This window comes from Mus caroli, unplaced genomic scaffold, assembly GCF_978045245.1.
Source record: "Mus caroli unplaced genomic scaffold, Mus_caroli_1 scaffold_4, whole genome shotgun sequence".
Classification (NCBI taxonomy): domain Eukaryota; kingdom Metazoa; phylum Chordata; class Mammalia; order Rodentia; family Muridae; genus Mus; species Mus caroli.
The window spans coordinates 152,634,453-152,653,367 of NW_028227259.1; the positions used below are offsets into that span (position 1 = coordinate 152,634,453).

General features: G+C 43.0%; 1 protein-coding gene across 1 annotated transcript in view; it reads right to left on the bottom strand.

The window, feature by feature from the left end:
• Positions 1-1,986: 1,986 nt before the first annotated feature.
• The window catches only part of Ubl3 (ubiquitin like 3), a 48,593-nt gene continuing 31,664 nt past the window's right edge, over positions 1,987-18,915 (bottom strand). The window contains exons 3-6 of the mRNA XM_021163513.3: positions 8,807-8,915; positions 6,158-6,244; positions 3,332-3,409; positions 1,987-3,072 (exon numbers count right to left, since the gene is read on the bottom strand). Coding sequence (XP_021019172.1) covers positions 3,020-3,072; positions 3,332-3,409; positions 6,158-6,244; positions 8,807-8,915 — 327 coding nt within the window. The 3' untranslated portion in view covers positions 1,987-3,019. The remainder of the gene's footprint in view (positions 3,073-3,331; positions 3,410-6,157; positions 6,245-8,806; positions 8,916-18,915) is intronic.

An 18,915-nucleotide genomic window follows, 5' to 3' on the forward strand; every position in this document is an offset into this window, starting at 1 on the left:
TTGGCCATGGAAATGGTGCTGAGTGACCACCGACTGCCTGTAGTTGTCTCTGGCTCACAAGTAACCACAGAACAAAATGATGGGGGCCGTGGAATGGCACAACACTCACCAATGAGGATGCTGTGAAAGGGTGGTAAATTCTGGCTGCTTTTCTCTCTCTCTCTCTCTCTCTCTCTCTCTCTCTCTCTCTCTCTCTCTCTCTCTCTCTTCTCCTCTCTCTCTCTTCATCTCTCTCTCTCTCTCTCCTCTCCTCTCTCTCTAATAGCAGAGGAGAGGCTAGGCCATGCTGAATTTTATTCAAGTGTCATAAATAAATTGGAAAAGAAAAAAAGGAGTAGAAAGATAATGGGGAAAATATGCCAAAATTACGAATGGAAGTCATTCAAAAGAAACGGTCTATTCTTTGACAAGTGAGGAAGTTTTAACTTCTCTCCACGTTGAACACTGCTTACTAAGCACTGGCTAACAGAAACGGATGCAGCATTGGTCAAGATGATGTCAGTCGTGAAAGACCCTCTGCACGAATGAGCGCATCGGATACAAGTTATCTTGGAGAGAGAACCAATGATTCCAACCAGGACAGCATGCAAGCTCAGGCCTAACAGAAAGACCCGCCACGTGCAGAGTGGCCATTCCAGGCAGACCTCTGATCTCGGCCTTGAGTGTGCTCAATCCCATTTAGCCATCAGTAGTCTGAGGGTTTTTTGTTGTTGCTGTTGTTGTTTTTTAAAGGAAAAGTCTAGTATTTTCATGTACACAGAAGTAAATTTTTGGTGTTTTCAGTATAGAATTTTACTTCTACTTTTAATCCTTTTAAATTCAGTACAACTATGATATTAGGTATTGAGTGAGCTAATTCCTTGTCTAATGAGAGATGTGGCTCCAAACTGAAGTGTCATGAGAGGGAGATGGGAACAGATAAAAAAACACATGGGAGCCAATTGAGAGTATTAACTGTCCAAAGCACAGTTGCAGTGGACTCAAAGTCCTTAGCTTTGGGAAGACAGAGCGTATCGGGAATCTAAGTATTAAAGATGACTAACCAGGGCTGGAGAGATGGCACAGTGGTTAAGAGCACCATCTGCCCTTTCAAAGGTTCTGAGTTCAAATCCCAGCAACCACATGATGGCTCACAACCATCTGCAATGAGATGTGATGCCCTCTTCTGGGGTGTCTGAAGACAGCTACAGTGTACTCACATACATAAAATAAATAAATCTTTTTTTTTTTTTAAAGGTGACTAAGTGTAGTTTGATTTCCCAAAGAATATAGTCATTATGGCTAACTGCTCTATTAATATCTCCTGCATCTTTTAGGGATAACAGAATCATAACCCCGGCTGATGGGCCTCACTCATTAACCAGTTAATTGGTAAAGACACTGGGGCACTCGAAAGTAGCAACAGAGTGGTAAGTGAATGAATTTTAAAAGCCTCAGAAGAGTAGAAAATTAACTGCAAAATAGATGAGACAATGCTTAAACAATTACAGACCTTTAAATCACCAACAAAATGCACTACAGTTTTTTTTTTTTTTATTTAGTTTACAGAAGAAATCTATTAAGGACAGGCTGCAGAAAGAAAAGGTTTAGTGCTATTTACATTCATTTTAAAACTCTGCTCTATACAAATTTAATTCTGATCAGTATGAACAATATTTTCGTAGATCTACTGCATATAAAGCCTCTTCCTCAAAGCATTAACAATGAATAAAGTAACCTGATTGCATTTAAACAAAGATGACCTTAGAGACCATTTACATTTGATGCTGCAGAGGGCCAAGAGCCCTCGTTAAATACAGAACACAATGGAGTCTGCAACTTCATCTTTCAGAAGGCTGGATAAAGTTATTGATATGGAATACTGGTCTATAATGCTACACGCCAATCTATATTTGTGTTCTACAGTTAGATATTTTATTATGTCTTTTTTATTAAATATAATCTACACATATTTGTAATTTCATCCAGGAAGATTTCTTCCCAGTGAAAAAAAATATAAAATCTTTTTTTTTTTTTTTTACAGGTTTAGATGAAATTAGCTCATGCTTTAGTGCTGTGCAAATTGTTTATTTATAGCATATCAATCTTTAAATTATTGGTAAAAATAAGAGTGGTGCTATTGATCATGTATGCCTTAAAACTCAGCTTGTGATTTTAATACAATTGCAAGCACTGATTCCGAATGCAAACTACAGAAAGTAACAAAATTAGCATCTGGAGACTTTAATAAAAGATCCCTCTGCTCTAGTGAATGAGTGCGACCCGGCACGGTTCGAAGAGTGACAGTGGCGTAGGCTTCCGATCTTCTGATACCTGCCACTCAGGCTTCCCACCAGTTCTGCACAGTGACGGCCCCTCCACATTAAGGCTTGGGTCATCCTGCCGCCCCTCGGTGTGGGCAGGCAGCAGGGGCACCCTCTACAGAGCGCTGGGAGCAGCAGGCATGGCTTCTCACTTGCTGCAGTGACAACAGTCTTGCCCAGTTTGATATCCTGCGAGGACAGCCACTGTGGCCGACTTTGGTAGAAGTCACCCAGCATGTAAGATTCCTTCCTGTTCCCCCTGGCTGACCAGCCTGGGATTAACTCCACCGATGATGGGTGTCCTCCAGGGTGGACTGCACACAGGAGAACTGGGCGCCACAGACATGTGCAGATTATGTGATGAGGAAAATAATAATTAGTTTTAGTGCAAATTGTACTTGCAGCACTTGCCTTCAGACTTCTGCGGAGGGAGGAGTCTCTGCGGCAGCAGGGCCACCAGTGTTGGCAGAGAGACTTGCTGCGTCCCCTGGGGACCACTGTGCACTTCAGACTGCTCAACACACACACAGATATAAGGAATAAAGGACCACACTGAAAGTGTTCTTGGTTCTTTTTACTTTGTGAGAGGAGATGACAGAGTTCATGAGTGATTCAGTCCCACGGATGTGCTGGCGACTGTCCTACAGGTGTTGGAAGCTGCTGAGTCTCCTCTGTCCCCGCAGTGCCAACAAACTGCCACACCTGTGGGGGCGACGCTACAGGATCACACAGCAGTTGCTCTCACCAGTTTTCTCCCGATTTCTCTGACCTGGGGAAACAGGGCCAGCCTGGGTTAGCCAAGCCATGTCTGGGCAAAAGGCAGGCATAGTCAAACTGCCTGAGTTTTGCTCAAAGCTTGTTTTAAGGGATCATTTAATTTTTGGCATTTTCCAAAAACGGTCTGATTACTTGCTCTCCAGGCACAATTCATAAACTATGAAATTCCCTGTTCATCCAAATGTCCAAGTGGAAGCAGGCATGAGTGCCTATCTCGATGGCTCAAGTGAGGTGTCCTCCAGGGGCCTTACCTTGTGAGTTGGGCTCTGGCAGGGTCTCTCTGGCCACCAAATGCATCACTGTTGTTTTGCCAAAAGGAAGTTTTAATGCTATGTAAAAAGAAGAGACAATCTGTTATAGACACATCATTCCGTAAGATCACTAGCCAGGGCTGAAGTGCTTCTGAATGGGTTCTGACCGTGGTTCCTCCATGGGGAGACACTCCCTCACCAGAGGGAAGGGTACAGTTACAAGTGACTCTCTGGCTCTGCCATTGGCTGCACTTATAAATCTGTCTTGTCTGAGAGAAAGCAGTGTTACCTCTGGTATGACCGCACCGGCCCCAAACCTGCTCCGCTGCCCAGCTTTTCAGGCCATGCTCTATGCAACCTACAGAATGCTGGTTGTCAGTGGCGCCACAGGTACACTGAGTGCCGGGCAGCACCAGATGCTGCCATCTAGCAGGTGAGGCTGGCATGTCTCGTCTGCACCAACTCAGTGCACGGGGGCAGCAGAAGGTGGAGGAGAAGCCAGAGACTGGGATTCCTTCCTTCACAGAAGACTTTTCTACACATTGGGCAGCATCCAGAAGATAGGATTTCAACTTTTCCTGTCCACATAACAACCACCTGGGTTTGAGCTCAGAAGTCACCCTGGTGGGAGATGAGCTGTGCAGAACCCTGCATTTTAGATGAGTATCAAGTGGGAGCTGGCCTGGTAACTCAGAGGCGAAGTGCACAGCAAGTGTAGGACTCGGGATGCACTTCTAGCCATACAAAAGTAACCATGGGCTCTGAGAGTGAAGGGGTGTGCCCCAGGCGAAGCCGCACTCTCTCTGAACCACACCTGGAGCACTCCCTGGGCCTCCTTTAGCAGAATGAAATTCCATGAGATTAACAAGGTTGTGTGTCAAAAAGGGGGACCCAGGAATGTCCAAAGAGACCTAATGACCAAAATTTTAAACCTGAAACTGACCGAACAATAATGGCAGGTGGAATAAACGGGCCTGCAGTCCTGACTACTCAAGAGGCTGAGGCAGGAGGATTGTTGGAGTTCAATGATGTTAAGCCAAGTGGCACAACCCACAGTGAGACCAGGTATTAAGGTGGGTGGGGAGAGGAGCAAAGGATGGCTAGAGCCAGGCTGCCTACTGTGTCTGCCCAGTGGCTGAAGGCCGTCCACAGCCTGTACCTTACTACCTTCCCCTCTGCCAGTGCTTCAACATGGCCTTCCACAGGACATCATGTTTCCACGCTGGCCCTTTCTTTTCTGGGCTGGTGAGATGACTCAGCAGGCGAAGGCCACCTCAGGAAGAAGCCTGGTGCCTGAGTTTGATCCTGAACCCCAGGGAAAGCTGGAGAAGAACTGACTACAAAGCTGCCCTCTGTCCTCCATACCTGTGCCTTGTTCCTCATAGTAATAAAATAGAAATATTAAAATATTGTTGTCAAATACTTTCATTCTATTAAAAACAAACAAACAAAACAAAACAACAACAAAACACTGTCTGCCTTTATTTGTAGCTGCAGGCCGTAAATCTACTTGACAGGCTACTGAGCGAGCCCATAGCTCTTCCATAGCCACCACGCACATACTGGAAGGCAGCTGCCATTGCTGTATGCTGCCTCTGTAACACTCCTAACCAAAAAGGAAACCTGCAGTCCAGAAGGAAGACAGCGGAATGCTAGCAGGTAGCCTAACCTAGCATCTAGCAGCACTGGCCAAGCAAGGGCCACTGTCCCCCACACTACCTGTCTGAGTCATGAGAGCTGGAAGTCCTTTAATTTACTTCCAAAAGAGACTGACAGCTACACAATTGTCTAAAGATGAGTCATTTTACTGATTGTTCTAAAATTTTAATGAGAATGAAGCATCTTGATTTTAACAAAAATTCTGTGACCTTTAACCTAACACTGAAACCGAGGGGCTGGTCGGAATTGTTCAACAGCCTGGTGTTCCAAGGGGCAGCAGACTCACTCTCAGAGTCAAGAGAGGAAATCCAGCCAACATTTATTAGCTTGGTTTCTTCTTTCCTTTATTAATTTTAATTCAAGATCTTGTTTGAACCATTAAAAAAAATGGCCCCATGATTAATATATGCACAAACCAGCCAGGGGCTAACAGTCAACTCTCCTCACAGTGACAGAGGGTTGGTCTAATTAGGCAAAACTACAAACAAATTCTACCTTTAATTGGCAATTATTTCTTGTATTTCTACAAACTACAGCAGTTTTCAGAGCAAACGTAACACTGAAACAAACCAGCTCCATGTGAGCCCAGGTTCTGCAGTAGCCCACTAGGACCACACTGCTGGGTCACCGAGGTCACCAGCTCTAACCCACAAGTCTTTCCACAGTGGACTCTTGTCCCATGCATGCCCAGAGCAACCTGAAGGGGGATCTGGTCACATTCAACCCCGCCTACTCAAGTTTACTGGTGCTGACATATGAGCTGCTCAGTGACTACACAGTAACCGACCTACCCAGGGAAGAAGAGACTGTAGACCTCACCGTTAGATGATCAGACTGAAGCAAGATGGCGTGTCCACAGCAGTATTTACTTGGTCCCCACACAATAAGCATTTACCGAGTCCACTGAAAAAGCCCTCTTTTTACAAATGAAAACCTGCAGTCATGAATGTGCCAAGTCTGTGGGATGGATTTTGATGTAAAAGTAGCACATCTACCATACCACCCAGCAGCGCAGGGAACCCGTCTGTAACCTGGCAGGTGGAGCCGTCTCCAGGGAGAAGCACACCCAGAGCTGGGGACCTCAGGGTCTCAAGTCACCTTTTTTTTTAGAAACCACTGTCATTTAAAATAAACAGAGGAGTAATGCTGGCAAAGGGCATTAATTACCTCCTAGGGTGACATTTCCATGTAGAAATCTGCCTTGATAAATGAGTCGCAGAATGTTTGGGCTGCTGACCTGCTCTTCTTCCCAGTCTGAAAGAAAGGAGAACTGGTTAGGCTCAGGCCCACACAGCAGCACTTCTGTACACTCTGTAGAGGCCACCAGGAAGGGTGTGGCCCAGAGTCCCCACCCAAGCACTGCAGCCCTGGCTCCTTCCACCTTCCTCAAGTAGCAACAAAGAGCTGCAGAAGACTGTTTGTCCCTCAAGAGATCAGAGAGTGCCAAGCTGCAGGCTGAAGTTAAGGAAAACACCGAGCCCAGAAGTCTAGCCTTGGTAAAGGGAATCTATTATTTGAAAATCAATTTCCATTATCAGTAATTAATGGACATTATAATGTTCCAGTGCTTGCACTGTTCAAATGTGTGCTCAAGGGTAGCAACAAGTTCCTCAGAGACTTCCTTAGGTGCCTGGGCTACATTGCCATGCTGTTTTTCTGAGGCCAACTGGCAAACATTTCACGGCAGCTGAGGCACACGGCTACTAGCTGGAGTATGGGCAGCACAGCAGCTCCTGCAGAAGCCCCGTCTGAGAACAGAGACTGCTGTTTGGACAGAGGGCGCTTTCCTTGGCAGCTCCCATCAGCTTCTTGCTGCAACAACTGAAGCTCTGGGTTCAGTGTGATCTGAAGACTTCCTGCTCACCATTCTAGTAGCTTCTACTCTCAGTAGGAGACGACGGACAAAGTAGTCCAGAAGACTGAGTGATGGAAGAGAAGAGAAGAAAGCCTGTCCTTGGTTGGTTCTGTTTCGTTCAGTGTTCAAAACAATGTATGTGCACGCACCTGATACATCCGGTCTCAGGAACTCAAGTGAGAGAGGAACTCCCCAGGCCTGTCCCTTCCCAGGAAGTCTGACTGTACTCTCTCCTAGATAAAGATCAGGCGAGCTACTCTGCTTCAGCAAAAATTACTTTGCATGCACTACCCTTAAAACCATCATTTATATAATTTATAGAATATTCTGGCCAAACATTCCTTTGCTATAAACACAAGTGACAGTAACTTTAATCCATATAGAAGAGAGGTTAGGACTCTAAGGGAGATTTAAGGCCTGATAAAGCATAGTGAAGCCATACCTTTCCATTATCTTTCATGGCCTCATGAGATCTGCCCTTCTCCTCTCTAGGCCCCAGAGGGACATGTACAGAACACGGCTTAGGAGGACTCTGGTGTCACTGATGTGATTAGCAGACCAGACAGCCAAGGTGTCCACCTGCCAGCCTGCTCCTTCCTCAGGGCAGGGCACCCAAAGACTTTTCTTCTACTGCTCCAGAATTTACTATTTTTTTTTTTTTACAAGATCCAACAAATACATTTACTGGCTTTTAGTGCAAGATATAATAGTGGTTTAGACCTAGAATATTAATTTAGGTAGTTTGTATAAAAGGAGCCCTTTTATGCACCCTAGTATATGCTGAGTAGATCTGGCAAACTCAGGAAAGAGGGACTTAAAGGAGGACTTTTCAAAGCGAGTAGCATCTAGCTGATGTGATCAATTTCCAGAACTGGCGGGAGCCTCTTCACCTGGAGTATGTACCACTGGCGCCTCTCCCATTTATCATTACTTGGATTGTTTTAAGGAAATAAAGTAACTTTAAAAGTTCAAATTGCGCAGGGCAGTGGTGGCGCATGCCTTTAATCCTAGCACTTGGGAGGCAGAGGCAGGTGGATTTCTGAGTTCCAGGCCAGCCCGGTCTACAGAGTGAGTTCCAGGACAGTCAGGGCTATACAGAGAAAGCCCTGTCTCTGTCTCAGGAAAAAGAGAAAAAAAGTTCAAATTGCTTTTGCTAAACATATTATATAGATCTGGCATGGTGGCACATGCTTATAATCTCAGGTCGAGAGAGGAATTCTCCTAATTTGATTTGCCTGATTTGAGAGCAGCCCAAGTAATTTAGCAAGACATTGTCAAAAAAATAAAAAACTGGAGCTAAGGACACAGCTTCATGATGGAGAGCTTTCCTGGCATGCACAAGGCCCTGGGTTCAACCCTCTGCATTGGGAAAAGTTAAACGAGATGGGCTACAGCAGTGTTACCCAGTGGCACATGCCATGGAGACTGTTAGGGGCACACTCTGGAAGCTCAAAGAGAAAACTCAGGACTCCTCAAGAATCTCACTAGATCGGGAGGCAGCAGAGAAGGGAGGAGCTACTGCATACACTCCCCCAGAGAGCTCACAGTGGTGCAGCAAAAACACAACTCATGAAGGCTTCACTCTTTCTGGCCCTTCTTCGCAGAATGCATGCAGTAAGAACTAATTGCAGGTCAAGTCTGTCTCAAGCTTCATTTCCAAGTGGCTATGCATAGAGGAGCCCACAGGGCCTGCTGCCTCTGAGAAGGTTGGCTCTTTCCTTCTGGGTTTTGATACAAATGGTTCATTGACATGGAAGTGGATGTGCACTGAGTACACTCTACCTGCACTAAGGCAAACATGGTCTCTGGATCTCCTGCTCCTTCGCTGCTCTGTGGTGAGAAAGGCAAAATCTAGGCAGTGACACAGCAAGCCCGAGTCAAGCACAGGTCTCATGCCCTCTGTACTTTCTCAAAATGTGTGAAACAAGTCAGGGACAAAGAGTCAAGCAGCCGGCACTCACCCATGGGCCAGTTGTCATACACGTGCTTTGCGATGTCAGAGGCAGAGTCGTTTGGGGAGAAGAGGAACTCTTTTGTCTTCCCACTCACCAAGATGAGGCGCAAATTAATCTGCAAGTAGACATGGACACTCTGAATAAGTCTTAGCCTGAAAACAGTGTGACTGCACAGACTCCACTTACGCCACACTCTGAGCTGCGGCCAGTGCCATTTGTTGTTTTCAGTTAAAGTTTTAACTGTTGTCTAAGTCATCAGGCAGAGTAAGTGTTTCTATTGTTTTCTTGTTCAGCCTCCAGCTGAAACGCCCCGCCCACTGCCTCTCCCTGAAACTCCAGCTGGTCCCCTTCCTCTCCAATAGTCCCACCCCTTCTACTTTCATGTCTCAGTACTTAGCTAAACTCCTTCAGAGTAATTTTTTAATAATGGGAATTGGTATACAACTTTATTTCCTGCTATCTACAATGAGCACGAGCTGCAGATAACTTGTGAGTAGAACATCCAAGTCACAGGGCTGGGGAGACAGCTTGCTGATACAAGTGCTTCTGCCGAAGCATGAGGGCCTGGGTTCAGAGCCTGGGCTGCTGGCCAGCCAGCCTAACCTAACTGAGTCAGAGCTCAGTGAGAGGCTGTCTCAAATTAATAAGGACAGAGGAAGACACTTGACACCGACCTCTGGCCTTGGTATGCACACAGGTGCATGTAGACATACACACATGTACCACCCCCCCACCCCCAACACAGAGAAAAAGACAGAGAGAAAGAGAGAACCAGTCACTATGCTTTTGAATGTAAAACAATGTCAGCAACTAAACTGCAGATTATGGCTACTATTATAGAATATGCTTTAATTCAAAATTCAGTAAGAAATGTCAGCCTTGTGGATCCTGTTGCTAAACAGTAAAGCATGCAAGAAGAATCCAACAATCTTGTTCTGCACCCCCCAGATTTTGTATTGCAAGTCAATATATATTCTAACTAAATATATATTCTGAAACATTCACCTTAAAAATTTCATATTCATAATTAACTTTTTATTGCTATTATTAAATTCACGGTATCTACTCATTTCCCTATAAGACAGATATAGGTATGTTTTTCTATATCTTCAGGTCTCCATTTTAAAGACTTTAGTGGGGCTGAAGAGATGGCTCAGCAGTTAAGAGCACATAACAATGGTTCTTGCAGAGGACCTAGTTTAAATCCTAGTACCTATGCTGGGGGACTCAAAATTGCCTCTAACTCTATTTCCAGGGGCAGGAGCTTGGATGGGTTTTTCTGGACTCTAAGGTACTTGGTGCATTCATATTCATTTATTCATTCCTCCCCCCTTCTCCTTTTCCCCCACTCACATACTCTCTCTCTTTTTAAAGACCTTACTAAAAAACACAGGTCTGGCTGGGCAGTGGTGGCGCTCGCCTTTAATCCCAGCACTTGGGAGGCAGAGGCAGGTGGATTTCTGAGTTGGAGGCCAGCCTGGTCTACAAAGTGAGTTCCAGGACAGCCAGGGCTACACAGAGAAATCCTGTTGCAAAAAACCAGAAAAACCAAAAACCAAAAATGAAAACAAAACTTGGGTCTGGTCCCAGGTTGACAACACTGGATAATCTAACCTAGTTTTTCATATAGGACCAGAGAATGTTACTGTATCTGGGTGAACTGTGACAAGACCCAGGTTACCCTCTTTTCTAATTTACTAATATGATTTACTAATACGAGAAATTTTTTAAAAATTAAAGCAACCAAAAAACCTTTAGACACCAGAGTCTATAATAAGCACATCTATACTACCACAATACTATAATGTTTTCTCTTTATAATAGCCATAGCAACACTCCTTTTGGTTCTATGTCCATGTTGAAAGTATGCTGAAAACTGTAAAATATCTACCCTTGAGAATGATCACCAACAATCCACAATTAATTGAATTCTTATCAGACACAACAGACTTGGGCTCTGAATTAGAACTTGTACTCTAACTGCATGCATAACTCAACAGAGGAGAAAAGGGAACACTATATTGCAGGTGAAAAGCTTTTAATGTATTCAGTAAGAATTCAGTGCTGCTTTATAAAATGAGATTACATTTAAAAAGGAAAAAAAAAAAGCTTACTTGCTATAGGAAGAGAGATAGGTCACAGTATTGTCAGGAAGTTCTTGTTGAGTATCCTCTTCCCAAACCTAAACCTTTCTCAGTGCATTTCAGGTTGTGGATTGTCAACAAGCCAAATGTAAGTACTGCCTCAAAATATGAAATACTCTGGCCTTGACCATCCGAGTAAGGGTCCAAGCAGTGCTATGCAAACTGCTAGCTCAACCCCAGCACTCCTTCCCACAACACTGCAAAGCTGTTCCTAAGAAGACATTCCTCTTCAGAACTGGAAAAGTGAAAAGCTGTCACCAGCCACAGACACACACTGTGGAGAGGGTGTTAAAATGCAAAAGGGGACACATATTGGAAATCTGTGCTTTCCTCTTAATTTTGCTGGGAACTCAAACAGCAATTTAAGATTTTTTTGAAGAAAGAGCTATGCATATGGATATAGATATGTAACATTTTAACACCAGGTTACAAGATATTCCTGGTGTCCTCTGAAGATTCTCCATTGAGTATAAATTAAACCTTCTGAGTAAAAAAAAAAGCCTATTTCTTTTATTTCTTCTTACAATACCCACATGCATACCCTACTCTACAAATGTCACTAGGCTCCTCCTCTGAGTTCTCAGCACTTCGTTTTTTAACACTTTCACCATGGTTAACCAATAAGTTGGTAGTATACTTTTTTCACAGTTAAAACAATCAGTGGTCTATATCTGTTCAGAACACTGGAAACATCTGCCCTTTATGTATGTTTAGTGCCATCTTAAAAGGGTTACTTTTAATGTTTAAATGGGTGGACACGCATTTTGTTTGACACAGCCCCTACCTCTCTACGTCTTCATTATATCCTTAGTATCTATCCTGCCTCACTCCAGAAAACACCTAAAAACTGTAGAGTCTGAAGATGGCTCCAGCCTATAAGGATGGGTTTTCAATCTTCTAAATCCTCTGTATGGAGGAGAACACGTGTCCGCTCTAAGGCCAGGAGTTTATAGCTCTTCCTGTTAAAGTTGTTAGGACTGATGGAGGCTGCTTCGAGGAAGTTAGCAACAAAAATGCTAACAGCAAATGTATGCATTGAGTTGATAAAGTAACTCACTGCCTGAAGCAGCACCTGCTGTGCCTGGCACATGGTAGATGTCTAGCCAGTTGGTTGGTCAGTATCTGAGCTCTGGTTTTAAGAATCTTCATGGAGATGCAAACTGGAAAGTTCATCAAAGGCAAGGTGTGAAGCCATGCCCCAGAATTACTGATACTACACTGACCTGTGCAGCAGGTAGCACAGCAGGAAATGATGACTTCTGGACAGTGCTTTGGCTGCATGCATAGTCATCAGAGTTCCCAACATACCATGGTTACTACATGCTGTCACTGAGTGGACATTCTGTAAAGTAAAGCCACTTCTACAGCTACTATGCAGCTTTGGCCTAGCTTTCAAATGAATATAGAGCCTCATATGCAGCCAAATCGTAAGGGGTTAACACCAATGGAGGAAAATATTGAACTCCAATCACTCAGACAAAACCTAGCCACACGAGCTAGCCAGTAGTTAATCGTCCCTGTACTGTAGTAAGAATCTAGTCAGAAACAAACAACCCACACAGGGTCCTCCACACAGCAGTGAGGTAAACACTCTTTTCTAAAGCTTAACCATGATACCCCTTGTGCACGCATGGAAGAGGGACATGGTACGAATGGAGCAGAGTGTACCAGAATTCCCAGGAGGTGGCAGGTGAACTACATGCTGAGGCAAGGCAAAGCAAGGCAAGATGACTGTGACCACTGGTTCACGGTCATAGAACTAAATACACATCTATGTGTGACCCTGTGACATAAGCAGGTCTGGACAGCATGATCTTCCCAACATCTAATTCCAGTCTCGATGCTGTTGTTATGTAAGATGCCAAAATTAGGGAAACCTGAGATTTCTGTAATTTCTTAAGTGTGTATATGAACTTTAAACTATTTCAAAATAAAAAGGTTCTTCTTCAGCTAGGCATGATGTTGGGCCTAAAGCTAGTTCTACCTACCATTGGGAGTGTGAGGCAGGAGCATGGGGGCCAGCCTGGGTGACAAGGGAAACACTTTGTCTCAAAAAAAAAAAAAAAAAAAAAAAAAAAAAAACACCAAAAAAAAAAACAAAAACAAAAAAACCCCCTACCAAACAAAATACCCAGCTTCTTAAAAACGTACACGGGATTTAACATGGATCTATTTTGACTATTTTTCTCATTTCCATTTGAAGATAACAATATTTTTAAAATATATATTATATTAAAATAACTACTTAATTTAGAAAAAAAAAGATACAAGCCCATACCAGTCCTTTGTGCTAGGATAGCACAGGAAATTGAAAATGGATATGTGGCTTTCCTTTTTCTAGAATGGAAGGCTAATAAATGGAAGGTTTTGAGTTTTGTTAATAGTACTATAAAAGAAACAAAGAATGAGAATATAAGATTGATTTTATAGTGCAAAAATATGAGAACCAGTAACTTAAACTCATTTATTTATCCATTCACTCAAATATCTGAAAGATACTATGCATTATGAAAAACATAGTATTATAGTAGAATTTTATAATCATTTAAAAACGTATTATTTTATTCTACTTTTAACTAGATGCACTTGAGTGTCTGTGTGGTATGTACAGATTAGTCTTGGAGCCCATGGAGCCCAGCGACATCAGGTATCCTGGAGCTGGAGTTACAGGTAGTTGTGACTCACATGATGCACATGACATGTGTGCTAGGTAGGGACCCAACTGAGGCCCTCTTCACAAATGGTACAAGTGCTTAAATACTGGGCCAGCTCTCTAGTCCCTGTCTTGGAGACATGAAACATGTAAACAAGCGACTGTGGGAAGCAAGGCTATCCAGGATATAAAATTAGAAATGCTCAATAAATATCTGCTGAATGAGTTTTAATAAAAACCAAGGAGCACAGAGAATGGAGAGTAAAAGCCCACAGTGTGCACCTTACTGAGACAGCCAGAATTTCACATTGTTTAACTACTCTACCTTGCCCACTGGCAACGTAGAGAGAGACCACAACCCCACTACACAGTTGTGGGAGTGGGCTGGAAGTGTGCTTCCCAGTGCTCAGTCCCCATGTCCCTGCCTTTTATTTTCCAGAATCATTTTGTCTGTTCAAAGCACTGGCATCTTCACTCAGTTCCTTGAAACCACCAAGGTCCCACTTTGCTTCAAAGCCTGCTCCTTTACCTGGAATGCTTGGCATTCCACCTCACGCATGTACCTAAATCTCAGTGGGCAGCTCTGCCTGACTCCACTGGCTATGACCACACTGTCCCTGTATGCTTGACTGGGGAGGCCTAACCCAGCCTCTAAGTTTCATCACTGCAGATGAAATATCAAAACTACACTGTGGAAGAGAATTGGAAAAGAATCTCAAGGAAGAACTGCAGAAGCCAAGAAAGTGTTTATGTTCCCCACTGAAAAGAAGCAGTAAATATGTGTGCATTTTATTTACTAACAGCAACTATAAAAAACGTTTAACCTCCACAAAAATACCTGAGCTCCTGCCTATGAGCTCACTCACCTTCAGTGGACTAAGGACCTGAGTGATGACTAAGCAGGCTGACAATCAACATTCTGCATGATACAGATTCTAATCATACATTGCATATCTAATCCTGCTTGTCGGAAAATCATTCAGTCATTCCAGAAATACCTGTGTTCTCCTAAGTGGAGATAAAAGATCAGAAAGGCCTCTAACAAAACCCTCTAGACCAGTGGTTCCCAACCTGTGGGTTATAACCCCTTTGGGAAATCATATGTCAGATATCTTGCATATCAGCTATTTACATTTCAATTCATAACAGCAGCAAAATTACAGTTGTGAAGTAGTAATGAAATAATTTCATGGTTGGCGGTCATCACAGCATTAGGATGGTTGAGAACCGCTGCTCTAGAAGATTTTACATTTCTCCATTTACTTGGAATGTGTATTTCCAAAACCACATTCCAAACAGTATTTTATATTTTCTGAGTTGTTCAACTAATTATTGATTTAAAAAATCCCAATCACTATACAAACAAGAAACTATGAAGCTCTGAAGATGAATGGATGGTAACAATGGCTAGCTTATTTCCTTTCGTATATAGATTTTTCTATCACCAGAATAAAGAAAACAGGGATTTTATAAGTACAGTTTAGAATCAATATATGCAGTACAAAATATAGTTTCTAATGCATCACATAGTAAGTGCTAATTAGTTAACATAAATTATTGATGTAATACTATAACCAGCCTAGTAAGTCACTAAACATTACTACAAAGTACTCTCCATTTAAGTACTTTACAATGCATAGTTATTTTGAAATAAGTTTGCGTAACTTTGGCAAAATTAAAATTCTGTTAGAAGATTGATACTGTGTATGCTGGGGGAGGGGAGGGGCTGGTGGTCAGAGGACAACCTGGTTACTTCTCAGGTGCCATCTGCCTCCTTTTTTAAGTAGGGTCTCACTGGCCTGGTGCAGGTGTATGCCAACAGCCCGACTTTTCCACTTATGACTCCTCTGACAAGTACTTTACTATCTTTTCCTACCCACTATGCTTGGAAATTCTTGCAAATTTCTATAAAAATGTAAAATTTAAAGTTTCAAATATTATAAGCTTATAAAACATGTCTCTGAAATCAAGTTTTGCTTCTGCATTGCGTTAGGCCCGACTATAGGCTACTCATTTAAAATCTGCATACAGGACACCAACTAGCTGCTTCATTCAGATGGACTTACTATGCAAGGCTCTTACATACTGCCAACTGAGGAACAGATGTGGCTGACACTAACGTACCTGCCCTGGGAGGAACACTGGCTTTCCATCTAGGGAGGATTCTTACATCGCAGCCTCACTAGAGGAAAGGCTGTTCATCCAGGACAGCTGGCCCTGACAGGCAGGTCCTAAGTAAACACAGGAGAAGGGGAGCCGGCTACAGCACAGCAGTAGAAGCCCCTGGGGAAGAGTGGCTTTCTCCAGTTATACACTCTCATGCACTTCAGAAAAGTGACAGTTCTCTTTCTGCTGCCCACCTCCTCCTCTTAGAAACACAGCAGTCCAATTTTTTGGCATAAGTCAGCCTGAAATCCCAGGAAAGGGAATCAGAGGCTTCAACCAGCACAGGTTTTCCTTATGCATCCTCCAAATGATTCCAGCAGGCTGCATTCTAACACCTTCGCATCGTCCAGCTCCAATCACCTAGGTACACAGATAAATCCAGGAATGACACCTGACAGAGCTTTCAGGTGTCACACTTGAATTTGTCTTGGCCTTGTTCCTTTCCTGAGATCTTCTGCACTATCCCCTTTGAGGTGTTTGCCCTTCTGTGAATGTCCCTTCCCACTTACATCATTGCCAAGTTCTCGGTACTGCATCAAATCCCAGGCCTTTCATGACCCCCTCAATTATTTAGCATGGACGGAGTCTCAGAATTTCTCAAGCCTCAGACAGGAAGGGACAGACTACGGCAGTCCCGAGAGGACATCAAAGCAGAATACAGACACCGGGTTTCTCTCCTAGACCAAGGCTTGCTCCTTCTCAACTAAGGCAAAGCCCCTCCTTCCCCACTCCCCTAGGGCTTTCTAAATGCCATACCCAGTCTCTTCAGTTCCAGCAGAAGGGCTTGATTTCCTTTTCTCTCTCTCAGGATGGAAAACAAGTTCTGACACAAAATACTCTTTAATCTGCAATATACAAACTAAAAACTATTCCTGCTTTTTTCTGTACCTTAAAAATAATCATTAACAATGTATTTGATATCAATAAATGGTTAAATTATTAAATTCTGTCTTATGTGTTTTACTACAATTTAAAAATTAACTATAAAGCTCTGATCAAGTTTCTGTACTGCCTCTCAGAATCTTTCATAGGTCAAAATCTCCCAGGAGGGAGGTCCTTGGGGCACTGAAGTCTGATACTTCCCAGGATACATGAAGGAGTAGTAAAAGCACTAGGCTGGATGTGAAAGAAAGATAGATAGATAGATAGAAAGAAAGAAAGAAAGAAAGAAAGAAAGAAAGAAAGAAAGAAAGAGAGAGAAGGAAAGGAAGGAAGGAAGGAAGGAAGGAAGGAAGAAAGAAAGAAAGAAAGAAAGAAAGAAAGAAAGAAAGAAAGAAAGAAAGACAAGACCCACAAAAACGATCAGAACTCCACAGTGCCTTGGCACTTCAGGAGGCAGTGGGGCACAAATAGGCCATTAAAACGGAAATTTACTGATTTTCAAATTTGTTGCCTATGACATTAATATGAAAAATAATTTTTGCTTTTTTACATAAGCACAGCACTGCACATACTCAAAAAAAAAACCATACTCAAATAAGCAGATCACAGCAGCCACTGTAACCCCAAGAGGCTGAAGAAGTCAGAGTGGCTGTAGAGTGAGACCTTTCTAAAACCATTGAGTTAAAAATCACTGTACTTAAACCAGCCTAGACCTGTGATTAGAGGATGCCAAGGCAAGTTTCATATAATCATTATTCAATATATGTGTCCTATGTATATTATTTTATGGCACATAAAAATCATTATTTTATTTCTAAATTATACACCCCCTTTACTTCATACCAACCCTGTATTATTGGTAGTGGAAGGACTTCAACAGTGATCCAGACCTACCCTCTGGGAACCACTGGTTCTCCTTTTCGTCGGTGAAGGCGCAGGTTAAAAACAAAAATACCTTCTTTCTTAGCAGTGGCTATAGCATTAAGTCTGAACTGTTTCCTCATATTTTCCTAACAGTGCACAGGAAAGGTAAGTCACCTATTTGAAACAGTCACCCATGATACAATAATTAGTCCAAAGACAATCCCATGTGATGGCAGTCCCACCGATTACAATGGAGTTGAAGGTCTCATCACTCATGTAGTGAGGTACTGCCACCAGAAAGTCAGAGCATATGCAGCAGCATGCAAATTCCTCCTGACTTGGTGACACCGCCATAAACAAGCCACTGTGTGTCAGTAACACACAAGTGTAGCATATACAATTATTCACTGCGTATAATGCTTGATAATGACCTTCAACTACTATGTACTGGCTTGTGTGTTCAATACACAGTAACTTTTATCACAGTTTCAGACAGTCCTAATACTTCTACAAAGAACATTCTGCAGTGTGGCCACGATAAGTGGGAGAGTGCTTGCCTGGGAAGTGGGCCCTCAGCTTCATCACCAGCACTTGTACACACCAGGCCCCTACTCTGAGCAGCATCTGACTTAAATACCTAAAATACCTCAATTTAGACAGGAGGCTAATAATATGATCCTATATAGATAGCACTCATTACTATGACAAGAAATGGGTTGCCTATGTTTGCTTTCCAATCAACTGATGATCCATGAGGGGTCATCTCATAGCTAGATTTAGTCAAGAAACAACATAAAGAGGCACCTCATCTCCAAATCTTTCTGTAGTCACACAAAATTATATGTGATCATTACATTTGGTGCCCAGAAATTAGTTTTTAAGATTGTATGTTGGTTAGTTTTATGTCAACATGATAGAAGCTAGTCATTGGAGAGGAGGGAGCTTTAATCAAGAAAATATCTCTAAAGATCAGGCTGTAGGCAAGGCATTTTCTTTCTTTCTTTCTTTTAATATTTACTTATTTTATGTATGTGAGTGCTCTTGTCTTCGCTCACACCAGAGGAGGGCATCAGATCCCATTACAGATGGTTGTGAGCCACCATGTGGGTGTTGAACTCAGGTCCTCTGGAAGAACAGTCTTAACTCTTAACTGCTAAACTATCTCTCCAGACCTGCAAGGCATTTTATTCATTAGTAATTCATAGGAGAGGACCCAGCCCATTATGGGTGAGGCCACCCTGGGCAGGTGGCTCTGGTTCCATAAGAAAACGGGCTGAGGAAGCCATGAGGAGCAAGTCAATAAGCCACACACACCTATCCATGGCTTCTGCATCAGCTCTAGCCTCCAGGTTCCTGCCCTGATATGGAAGCATAAGCCAAATAAACCCTTTCTCTTCAATTTGTTT